At 45.9% G+C, this 12981-nt stretch overlaps 1 protein-coding gene across 1 annotated transcript in view; it reads right to left on the reverse strand.

Moving 5' to 3' along the window:
- kcnh3 (potassium voltage-gated channel, subfamily H (eag-related), member 3) overlaps nt 1–12120 on the reverse strand; it is a gene marked incomplete at its 3' end in the record, with an annotated part of 148829 nt that extends 136709 nt beyond the window's left edge. Inside the window, exon 1 of the mRNA XM_084545598.1 lies at nt 12030–12120. Within this exon, the coding sequence (XP_084401724.1) occupies nt 12030–12105 (76 nt within the window). The 5' untranslated portion in view covers nt 12106–12120. The remainder of the gene's footprint in view (nt 1–12029) is intronic.
- Nucleotides 12121–12981: the final 861 nt, after the last annotated feature.

A 12981-nucleotide genomic window follows, 5' to 3' on the forward strand; every position in this document is an offset into this window, starting at 1 on the left:
CAGACCAGGCACCCCCACCCCATAGCAATGACACTCCTTGATGGCAGCAGCCATCCCCAGCAGGATGCAGCCACAAAACGCTTTAGGAACAACTCAAAAAAACATGAAGAACAGCACAAGGTGTTGACCTGGCCTCCAAATTCACTAGATCCCAAACTGATCAAGTATCTGTGGGATGATCCACAGAGGCCCCTCCCCTCAAATGCCCCCCTCTAACACTACAGGACACCCTCAGAAGGCCCATGTCCATTCTCTGATGATTCACCACAAGGGAGATCTGCACGATATTAGGAAGGTGGTCATAATGTTATGCATGATGGGTGAAATTTGCTGGGAAGTCTTGCAAGGACGTTGCAACAGCTGCTCTTTCCATCAGGCCGTGGTGAGTTCAGGGTCTAATAAAGCCGGAGCTCAGATTCATCTGCTTCCTATTTCAACGAATTACTTCGTTGCAGTCGAATGGACCCCTCTGTCGCTTCGGCTCCATCACTTTCATTTACTGCCATTAGAGTCCCGAGCTCGGTGCCCTCTCCTCCTGCTTCCCTCATGTCTTACGCACACGGTGACATCCTCATTGACCACCTGGTCTGGCGTCTATTCATAGCCTCCTCTGCCTCCTCTCTACCTGTCTGTGCTCTCCAGACGCCCGGCATTTGTTGTCCACTTCACTGCGATGGAAAAATTGCTCCGAGCGCGCTTTCGACAACAAGATGAGATCAACTTTATCAATCCTCGCGAGGGAAATTCACTCATTACAGCAGGAAAGAGTGGAGAAGGTGATAAATAAAAGCCATTTACATCAATCATGTACAGACTACATGGCAAACTGATGATTTCACCACTTGTACGTTCATGAAATCTCGTTTGTCGGTGAAGAAGAGAACACAAACATACACCAGGACAGAGAGGAGAGGACAGAGCTGAGGCTGCTCTGTGAGAGGCAGACAAAAACGGAGCCAGGGTGACAAAATTCATCTTGACATTTTGACACTCGCTTCCTCCGCCTCGCTCCTCGAGCCCTCGCAGCGCCAGCCGGACACTTAGCTCCATTAGAAAAAGGTCTTTTCTCATCTGAAGCGCAAATGTTATGCAGCGTCACATTTGTGCCGGTGCCGTCAATAGTCATTTGGTAAAAATCATTTTGTTGCCGCTGGCGCTGAACGGTAACGCAGGAAAGAAAGACACTGAAATAATCTTATCCTTCTTCTTGTGACGTATAGACACCGACTCTGCAGGACGTTTAAATTCATACTTTTGAATTCAAGCTCTAAAACTAGAACCAGAAACTTTAGAAACTGCAAATAAAATATGTGAAATGGATTAAAGAAACAGAGAAACCTTGGACTGAGGATAAATATTTTCTCATATATTCTTATTTAATTTTTATTTCTTCTGCCAAACTACTGGATTAACTCTACTTGTTCGGGTCGCTCTCTTTTATGCAGCGATTGTATTACACATGCATTCACCTTAAAATCACCTGTAGATTTATTGTAGATGCATCTTTCACAAAGAAAAAACAAAGAAAAAACTTCCTTATTTCCTTCCCCCCTTCCATTCCTTCCATCTTTCTTCCCTTCCTTTACTTCCTTCCTTGCTTCTTTCTTCCCTTCCATTCCTTCCTTCCTTCTTCCCTTCCTTTACTTCTTTCCTTCCTTCCTTCCTTCTTTCTTCCCTTCCTTCTTTATTTCTTCCTTCCCTTCCTTCCTTCTTCCCTTCCTTCCTTCTTTCTTCCTTCTTCCTTCACTTCTTTCCTTCCTTCACTTCTTCGATTCCTTTACTTCTTTCCTTCCTTCCTTCCATTCCTTCCTTCCTTCCTTCCATTCCTTCCTTCTTTCCTTCCTTCCTTTCTTCCATTCCTTCCTTCTTTCCTTCCTTTACTTCTTTCCTTCCTTCTTTCTTCCCTTCCTTCCTTCCTTCCTTCCTTTACTTCCTGTCCTAACGTGAAGTAGAAAGCTGCAGCGTCTACTTCGCTCAGCCACAACCTTCAGGTGTCCCTGTGTCACGGTCGTACCTGCAGCCTGAGCACGCTGCTGTGGCGGCAGGTGGAAAGCGTCCTCATTGATCCTCTCAAACAGACGGCCGTTGTAAATAATATATGACTGTTTGGGTTTCTATTGATTGCTGCTCACCCCCTTCAGAGCAGCAGCCACAAAGACTCCGCGACTAACGCAGAGACTCCAACCGTCGGACCGGTGGAAACGAGGCGTCTGTTAAAGACCTAACTCGGTTCTCTCGTCATCGATTATCAGCTTCATGATCCGACCGCCGGGGCAGATGTGCCAAAAGGGACACGGTTAAATTCGGTAATAATGAAGTGAGCTCTCAATGAGGCTGCGCTCACTTCACCGAGAGCTCTCCGGATCATAAATGCGCTCGAGAGCCTACATAATTGATGGCTTCATTAACTCTCCTCCCATCACCGTCACTGTAACTTCATTTGTAGAAGTTTGTGAGCGGATCCCTTCAGCTCCTCCAACAGACCGAAGGAGGAGAACATCCTGAAGACACGACAGAGGTCTCAGGCTGCAGAGAAGACGGTCAAAACAACTACTCCTTCTGCAGGTTTAGGATCACAGACACTGACGTGCTTCTCAACCGACGGAAAACTGGTTCTGTTCTTGAGTTCAGAGGATTTTTTACTAAATACTGAAGCTCTGCCTGAGAACCGAAGACACGTGAAGAACAGCACAAGGTGTTGACCTGGCCTCCAAATTCACGAGATCCTAAACTGATCAAGTATCTGTGGGATGATCCACAGAGGCCCCTCCCTTCAAAGGTCCCCACCACTAACAACTGGACACCCTCAGAAGACCCATGTCCATTCTGTGATGACTCACAACTGTTTTAGACCTACACAACATTAAGAAGGTGGTCCTAATGTTATGCAACTAATGCCATCACTGCAGATCATGGTGTAAGTTCACATTAAAAGATGACATAAATGACAAACTGAGCATCTAACACCAGCGTCTATCACGCTCTAACGCAGAAAATCAAACTGTCTGCAGAACTTTCTAAATAAAGTCGAGTTGAAAATTAAAAATTTGCTTGAAACTGGAGCTTCAGTCAAAATGCACGAGTTCTCTGCAACATAGTGTGCACTAAAAGAGATCAATAAGTCAATAAGGCAGAGTCAGTACTCTCTTTTAAATCAGATTCCCATTTATTTATTCCTAATAATAATTTAGATCTGTTCTGTTCTAATATTATTTCAGATACATTCCTCAAACACAGATCTGCCTCTCCTCCTTTTTCTCTCTGTCCGCCGTCCTCTTCCTGTTTTGCATTTTGATCCTATCTGCTTTGACTACACACACACACCACACCCTTTCATTACCCACCCAGCTCCATTTACCTCCCTCTACCTCCCTCTTCCTCCCCCCGCGGCCTCGACATCCTCTCCTCTCTGATATCTCGCTCTGCAGACCATTCCTTTCACCTTTGTGCCTTTGTGTTACGACCCGCCGGCCGATATCAGCTGCAGTACAGTGACACACGCGTTGAGTCATCTTCTGCACGATTCCATCAAATGCTGATGCCATCTAGTGCAACGCCGATTTAAATCATGTACAGTATGTCAGCGGAGCGGAAAAATGCACTTTCCTGTTTTGTGACCGGACCGGGAAAAAGTTCAAATCAGTTCTGAAATTAGTGCATTTGCTCAAGTGTCCCGTCTAATCATTAGAGTTAGCCTCTGTCACTCAGACAAAGCCACACTGAGGTCGCTGCCATTAGACGTCCTAGAATAAAATAAATCTAAGCTTCCAAATCAGTGCGTTTCATCATTGTGACACCATCTTGCAGAATAGTCTTTCTTTGACAGCTTTCAGCGAGCAGCTCCATCGGGATCTCCTCATTGCTCAGCGTTGCTAACTGGCGAGCATTACCGTGGCCATGAGTCAGAGTCAGAGCAGCTCACAGGTCTTTACCCTCTCTGTGCCCCTTTTCTTTCATGAAAATTGACTCTGGCTTTCTAGCTGCAGGCGTGGGAGGGTCAGGGTCAGACTTGGGTCCAGGTGAAAATATCTCGACAGCTACTGACTGGATGAATCTCTAAACCGTCGTTTATTATCCTCAGAGGATGGAGAGGGGAGAAATCTCTGACCCGCCTGACTTTTTATCTCACGCACCACCATGCATTTATGTCTGTTCATCCAATTCCAGGGACCGTTTTCATCTGGCTTATGACTCTATTTAAAATGACCTGCAGAAACCAGTGACGCCTTCATTGCACACTTTCCCCACGTTTGACAATCTTCGCAGATGAGCGTATCCTAATTTTAAACCCTGCAAATGTCACTGCGCGTCACTAATTGAAATCAATTTAAAGCGAGGGGCCTGTGAACGGAGTCACAGCTCACTGCGTAGAAATGAAGGAAATGGAGGGAGCGAGCAAACACTCGATACGATAATGACACAGAAAAAGAGACTGTTCATGTCTGTCTGTCTGAATCTTTGAACCGTTTACTGTTCCTTCACGACGGACCCAAGATCTGCTCAACAACGTCAGTATCAACACACGCAGAGATGGTGCAAAAGTTAGCATGCACTAGTCAAGTTGACACCGACTAGTCTCTGATGATGTCACCAATAAAATCACAGTGGAAAGTAATGCAATCTACGTTCTTGATCTGAATACATCTGCTGAGAACAGACAGCTCATGTGCTACATACTGTGAGCTGCAGATATGTATAGTCTGTATATAAACATGCAGCACCTCAGCACCATCAGTAGCATTTAATAGTACTCCACAGCGTGTTGTTAGATGGGATAGTGTAGCAGCTAAAGGTCTAATAACTTTATCAAATAGTTGATGTGCAGCCTCCTTCTCTCTGTTACCACAGGATGTTTGGTGAAGTTGTTAACTGACTGCTGTCCAGAGGATTTGGACCGTTCCTCTGCTAGCATTAGCCTTTTCAGATGCATTGCAGTAGTACTTTAGTTGTATTTCAGGACTGACATGTCACGGTAGTATGGGCTTTATTCTAGTACAGATCAGACAAACTTACAAGATGGCGCCACCCGCATCCCCAGGAAAATAGTGTCAGTTTGGCCAATGCAAGGAAGTGGGGATGTGTTGTCCATATTTATATACAGTCTATGGTTTGAACACATCAACTGTATCCTTTACATATTAGCATGTGTGACATCCTCACGTAGCTAACAGCGCTGCTAGCATAGCTTTAACTAGATAAACATAACGAGTGCAGCTCACTAATATCTGCACCTTAGAGAGGCCAGCCCTGAAATTATTAGGCCCTATCATGCCCAACAATAAGCGGGAGGGGGTGAGGTGGTGTAAGCACAGAGCGCCTCGGGGGGGGGGTGGGGGGGTGGGGGGGCAGGAACGCACACCTGGGACACGACAAAGCTCCGCCGGTAATCGGTGCTGTCAAACGCACAGGTACACAAACACAGGAGCAGAGACGTGGTGACAATCTCCCTCTCTGCAGCCTGGAGACACGTACACTCAATTTCTCACTTACACATATGCAGAGAGACGCCATGGGAATAACAAGAGGAGGGGGTGGGAGGCGACTAATGAAGGAGGGAAACAGGTAGGAGGGGATGAGGGAAGGAGGAGAGAGCGACTCTCAGATAATGTGACACTTATCTCAGCGGTTAGAGACAGACGGGGTGTAATATAGCGCACTTCAAAATAGGCTCCGTGGCAAAGGGAGGAAGACGGAGGTGAAGGATCTTTATAACATCAAAACGCTGCAAATACGCTCTGTCGTTTTGTTTTTTTGTCCAGCACCTTAGTGATAAATACCTGATGTTTGTGCTAAATTGCCACCAAACATAAGGACTGAAACGTGTACGTTTAGGTATTTCAACTTTGGTTTAAGAAAATAATGAAAGAATTCAATAAGAGTTGACTTTATATTCAGTTTCAAAAGCAGATATTACATCTAAAATAAAAATCACTGGACCTTCCTGAACCGGAGAGACCTGGACCAGTGGTCACCATGGAGACTACTTCCTGGACCGGAGATATGTGGACCAGTGGTCACCATGGAGACTACTTCCTGGACCGGAGATACGTGGACCAGTGGTCACCATGAAGACTACTTCCTGGACCGGAGATACGTGGACCAGTGGTCACCATGGAGACTACTTCCTGGACCGGAGATACGTGGACCAGTGGTCACCATGAAGACTACTTCCTGAACCAGAGAGACCTGGACCAGTGGTCACCATGGAGACTACTTCCTGAACCAGAGAGACCTGGACCAGTGGTCACCATGGAGACTACTTCCTGGACCGGAGAGACCTGGACCAGTGGTCACCATGGAGACTACTTCCTGGACCGGAGATACGTGGACCAGCGGTCACCGTGAAGACTACTTCCTGAACCAGAGAGACCTGGACCAGTGGTCACCATGAAGACTATTTCCTGGACCAGAGAGACCTGGACCAGTGGTCACCATGGAGACTACTTCCTGAACCAGAGAGACCTGGACCAGTGGTCACCATGGAGACTACTTCCTGGACCAAAGAGACCTGGACTGTGTCCGTCAGATCACCACCTCTACAAATGCTTCTCTGCATGAACCACGCCCACTTCCAATTTCTGACCAATCACAGAATAGTTGCCAGACACCACATGAGAAAAAAGTTCTGCCCGGTTGATGTGTCAAGAACAAGGTGCAAGAACAAACTTCTCGTGGAGTATGTAGCAGCCTTAAGTTGATTTATTTTTGTGTCGTTTTTAAAAATGAAAAGAGCTCCCACCTTTTTTTTGTGTTCATATTGTGTAATATATATTTTGTGTTTGTAAATGTGAAAAGTTAAAATAAAAATGTTAAAAAAAAAACAACATCTTGTTCTTGGTCAGCGAAGGTCGATGAGGACAGACCTAAATCTCGCTGTGGATTAAAGCGAAGCCTCAGAGCAGGGGCAGGGAGCTGCAGGCCGGCGGCAGAGTGCTGGACCAGACGTGTCCCCGTGACGACGAGCAGGGCTCAGGCCCCTAACCTGATTAAGGCCGAGCCAAGACCCACTCAATTAATAGGACCAATTGACTGGCGCAGTCCCACGCAGCTGCTGCCTTTTGCTCGGGAGCGCAGCAGCAAACGAGCATTGATTGAGGACTCGTTCCATCCAGGCTCCCGCTCCCTGCTTTCTGTCATTTCTGCATTTTAAAGCCAACAAATGTAACTCTGCACGAACCCACTGATTGCAGAACCACCTGACATCGGATCAGTTAAATGCATGCGTGTTCTTTTTTGTCGCTCTGTTCTGAGAGGTGTCGCGTCTAGAAATAATAACCTTCCTCCACATGTATGATTCAGACGCCGTGACGTCGAAGCGCAGTGATGCAGCACTTCAGGCTCTTATTATAGATGATATGCTTCTTCTTATATGATCAACGTGGAGTCAGTTTGAATGACAGTGACTCAGTGGACATCTGCAGCACGTCTGGAGGGTCAAATGCACAGAGATGACCTTTAATATAGAAACCTCTGCTGGAACTTTACTCTGCAGTGAAGTAGAACCACTTTAAAGTCCAACAAATATCATTCAAACAATAAAAACAGAAGCTCTTCCCATTCAAGAAGCTAAACCCAGCAAATGTTCTGCATGTGTGCTTGATAAATGACCTAATCAGTTCATTGATTGTGGAAATATGTGGCGATTAATCTCCCGCAGATACATGATCTCGGTGAGGAATCAGATCACCGCCATGTTGGGATTGATCCGGGTTAAATACAGTCCTGGTCAACACACATCTTCAGCTGCAGTATAACGGGTCCCACCGTCTGTCTGGAGGGTTCAAACCTTCAGCGTCTGACTGGTTGTAAAATGTGTTCTGTAAATTTGCATCAGTTTTATTGTAGTAAGTATTTAAAGTATTTAAAACCTGACGAAAACAGGATCTCTAAAAGTAGAAGCTGGCTGCAGGCCATTTTGAGGCTTCTGTGCAAAGAAATAACTTAATAACTTAAAGTACTGTTTATAATTTGCTGTAATCTCTTTTATATCTAAAGCATAAAGATACAAACAAGGCTATAGGTTCAAATTGTGAAGTAAACATGTGAAACACTCAGTTCCCAACGTTTCTTTTCTACTTTTGTACAGAGTCATTTGAGAAGTTACCATTTCCTGTCGAGAACAAGAAGTTAGGTCACTGAGAAGGTTTTAATTTCTTCCTCTTTTGTTTTTAAACCAGCTTAGATGTGCATTACTGCCACCACCTGGACTGGAGTGAGGGGCAAAATAAAAAACTACAATTTAAATTAGATTCTTCCTTCATGCTCCGTCTGTTGTCTTATTCAAGAGGCCGGATAATGAAAAATTACCAAGTAAACATGCATGAAAATAGTCCCAGCAAGCCAAAAGCTTCTTCTTTTCTACTTTTGAGCCGAACTGTCGGATTTCTTCCTCTGCTCCACCTACAGCACACCTACAAACTAAAAGTACGATCCACCTGGGCAGTTCTATCAAGAACAAGAAGTTAGGTTACAGAGTCGGTTTAATTTCTTCTGTTTTTAAGCGGTTTGCAAACCAGCTTAGATAGGGGTGCATTACTGCCACCAACTGGATTGGAACTCTCCATGCGCCGTCTGTTGTCTCATTTAAGTGGCCGGATAATGAAAAATCACCAAGTAAACATGTGTGAAAATAGTCCTTTAGTCATTTAATCCGCTAAAGCACATAAATAACAACCGTTGTGTCACAGAGCAAAACGCTTATGAGGGTAATATTAGGGTTAGATTAGGGTTGAATCTCTTCTTCTTTTGTTTATAATGGCGGTTGGCAAACCAGCTTAAAAGGTGCATTACTGCCACCAACTGGACTGGAGGTTACAGCAAAAAAATTAAAACTACACTCTTATCTAAATTAGATTCTTCATTAAAAGAATGGTCGGTTGCCATGTACACACTTTGCCGATCTTATATAAAGTGTTAGTTTGAGTGTGGAGCCTCCAAAAAAACAGGAAGAGGATGAGGCGGTTTATATACAGTCTATGGACCGTGCTCACATGAAAACACTTTCTGAAAACCAGCCAATTAGAGGAAAGCTGGCCTTAAAGAGACAGGAGCGAATATTGTCAGTCTTCAGGCTGAACTGATTCATAGGAAACAAGACATAAATATGGTAAATAAAGGTGATTCATGCACAGTCTGGTGACGTCCCAGAATAAAAGCAAAGAGCTAAAGATGGAGCATAATAACGTGGCTCCTTTAATTGCTTCCTCAAATGCCAAACTGTCAATCAATTACATAATCGTTTCAGAAGTGGAGAGCACAGGGAAATAACGAAACCAATGCGTCCAGTGGGGGTCAATAGGGGCCCCGGCGACTAATATCCCTCAAGAGTTTAATCAATTTCCATAAAGAAATAATTCCAGCGGGATCTACAGATATTTCTAGATGTTACAGTTCATTCTCCTGAACCAGCAGAGAGCCGTCACTGGACGCGTTCACCTCCCACCTCCGCTGCAGGAAGAGTTGTTAGAGCCCAGTGGACATGAGTCACTGGTGTACAGCTGTGAGAGTATTCATTTAGAAAAATAATCAGAATGAAAAAATAAAAACACTGCTCTCTGCTCCGATCTTGAAGGAGGCCTGAGACATTTGAGGGGTGAGTTAAAAAAGTCAGAACATGAAGCGCTTCCAGGTTATTATTGAGGGATGTCTGATCTTTAGGAGTTATTTAGTTTGCGTCTGCTATGAAGCAAACCCACGACCCTGCAGAGAGTAAACATCTCCTTCTTTAATGGCGGTGGGCTAGCGTCAAAACTGGTAAAAAAAAAATACCAGAAGAAGATGAATCAAAACCACGTGACCAAACAGCTGCGTGGAAGAAGTTTACTCAGAACAGGAATTTGTAAATTACGCAACACGGATGTTTGGCGAGGTGGTAGTAGGAGACCAGTCAGTACTACCACCTACTACTGAGACAGAGGCTGCACCCAAACAACAACGACAAACACTGAACGTTTAAAAGATGAGAAAAGTTTCCTGGAGACAGCGTCAAGGACAAAAATCTTCCAGAGAGGGTTAGGGAGTTCATGGCAGCGTTGGATGACCAGATCATTTCTGGAGTAGAGAACACAAGGTACCAGCTACCCTCTCCACACTACGTTAAAGGGGAGCTACCGTTTTTTTTTTTTTTAACAACCTGGACCTTATTTCTGGCATAAAATACGATCGTTTACTCACCCATATAATTTTGGTGTCATTTGGAGTCGTTCGGATGATATTTACATCCGCGTATATCCATATAGTGGGAGTGAATGGGGCACCGAAACGCAGCCTCTGAAGGTAACTCTGGACTCAACGAGGAATAGCATTAGCGTATTATAACAAAATATTGGTGAAATGAAGGAGTTTTCGTGGCAGATAATGTGTTATTTAGAGGCTGCGTTTCGGTGCCCCATTCACTTCCACTATATGGATATACGCAGATCTAAATATTGTCCGAACGACTCCAAATGACACCAAAGTTATGAAGACAAGGAAAGACTTTAAGAAGCTACAGGAGACCAACTCTAGGACGTTTAACATCAGAACTGGAGGCAGAATAACTCCATCGTTCCATCTCTTGTATTATTCTGACAATAACCATCTGATTCACATCACAACAAATAAAAGATCCAGACTGACTCACTGGTGCTGCAGCATTCAGACACAAATCCACCTGATTTAATGAGGAGCTCATGTCACCGTTTAAAAAACTCACAGCTGCACCTCAACCCAAATTTATATTTAGACATTCTCCCTTCTTCCACACACACTCCCACCTTCCCTACCCCCACAACCTCTCTCTGTACCCCTCCTCCTCTTCCTCCTCCTCCTGTGACAGGCAGAAAGGCCACGATGAATTCTTGACACCCATTCGCGTTAATTACAATGGCTGCACATGTGCTGCTGGAAATGTGTAATTATCGGCACCTCTGTGAATGCGGGGCCCGTGTTTTAGTCGATGGAAGGAGAAGAAAAAAAAATAATAATGGCCACTTGTTCCTCAGATGATAAAGGGCTAATCTGTAAGAGCGTGGACTGGATGTGTGATAGCATTCTTATGAATAATGCAGCCTGCACGGCGTTTGGAGGACGTCACACGCCACGGGACAGTAGAGAGACGAGCGGGGAGACAGATATCGGTTTCTGTTTGCGCGGCAGATGCTTGTACAACAGACAAAAAGGCGCAGCACCAACAAGTTTGCCTTTCAAAGTGGGAGCATTTGAATATCCTGCAGACGCAAGAAGAAGAAGAAGAAGTGGGCACCTGGAGATCAGGATCAGGATCAGCATCAGGATCTGAGTGGCTTGCTTCCTCCCGCCTGCTCCTATAATCTTCTCCATCACACTGTCACGCATAACTGGTTTAGAGAGGAGGGGGTGTGTGGGGAGGGGGGGACAGCGGCTCTCAGACTCACTCAAACTCCCATCGTTCTGAATAATCAAGGCAGGAGGAGAGCGGCGATGGAAGCATCTCTCACCCGCCCACCCGCCCAGCATGGGCCCCAAACACACACGGGCTGCTCATCGCATCTGTTCACAAGACACCCTCGCCAAAGACAGAAAGAGAGAGAGAGAAAGAGAAAGAAAGACAACATGGTGTGTACATCCTGCCTCCTTCTCCACGCCGTCGTCTTATAATAAATAGACAGAATAAAAGATCATCTGAATGAACGGGGCCTTGAGCTGCAAACTGCAACCTCTCTGCAACCTTTGGACACAATGGAGCACAATGGATGTGAAGGCAGCTTGAGCCACAAAGCTATAACATGGGGGGGTCAAAGCACAGCTGGCCCTGAACGCCTCTTCATGTCTGACACTGGCAGCAACAACAGAAACCGTTTTCTGGATGTGGACACGTCAAGAAAACACACAACAGCAGACTGATAAAACTTAGGAGACCCTTATATGAACCATTTATGAAGCAGGATGAGATGAAAAATGTCTTTTAAACTTTTAAAGTTACATCCTAGGGAATATTCCTGCAACAAACCAACAGGATGCCCCTCTAATGGGACTGTTTCGGTCATAAAAGCGCTTGTTTCGTTACTCACGGGTGCCATCAAAGCGGGTGGCGATGGTGTCCAGGAAGGTGTTCTGCGGGGCCAGCAGCCCTCTCATTACCGGCATCCTGCTCCGGGTCGACTGGGTCCTCCTGGCTCGGCGCCCCGGGGCCGCGCTGGATTCCTCGTCAGACCCGAAACTCGGCAGGAAGCGGGAGGTGCCCGGTGCGCATCCCAGCCCCTGGAGAAGCGCACCGATCCGAGATACGCGCGGTGGCTCCACCTTGGCACCGCGGGGGTTGTGACCATAATCAACTCAGCGGAGAGCGAGCATTTAAGCGCGGGATGCACCTGTGCACCTTCCAGCGGCGGCGGAGGTGGTGGGGGTGAGCAAGGAGGGGAGGAGAGAGAGAGAGAGCGCGGAGGGAATTAAAACGCCAGGGTGCGCGCCGGAGACAGACGAGGATGGATGGACTGTAAGTTTTGGTGTTGATGGTGCGTGGAGTCAATCTTATAGCAGCAAGCTCCTCCTCGACTCCCTCTCCCTCCCTCTCTCTCTCTCTTTCCCTCTCTCTCTTTCTCTCTCGTTGCGTGGTTATCTCGCCTCCACGGAGCGCAGATGCGGAGTCACATGACGCCTCTCAGGTCCTGCCAATCTGCGGTGGTCCTCTTTCAAAGTGGAGGTGGCAGACAACAAAGAGACGCCGTTTTGGGGGGAAGCCAACGGGGGAAGCCGTGGATGTGATCTGGAAAATATGCGTGGAGAAATCTAATTAGGAGCGAGAACCTGTTGAAAGGAACTCTTGGTAGAAATGTGCTGCTCGCATCAGGAAATCCACGCGTTTTAATAGAAAAATGTAGATTTAAAAATCAAAAACCAAAAAAAATCTAATTTCCGAGTGTTCCAGAGTCCGCAGGTCAGTTAGATTTAAGGTCAAACCGTGAAATAAACCGAGCTTTGACTGGTTTTCATAAGAGGACAGAGGCAGATAAAGGAGCTGCT

This window comes from Chelon labrosus (genome assembly GCF_963514085.1).
Source record: "Chelon labrosus genome assembly, chromosome: 5".
Taxonomy (NCBI): Eukaryota; Metazoa; Chordata; class Actinopteri; order Mugiliformes; family Mugilidae; genus Chelon; species Chelon labrosus.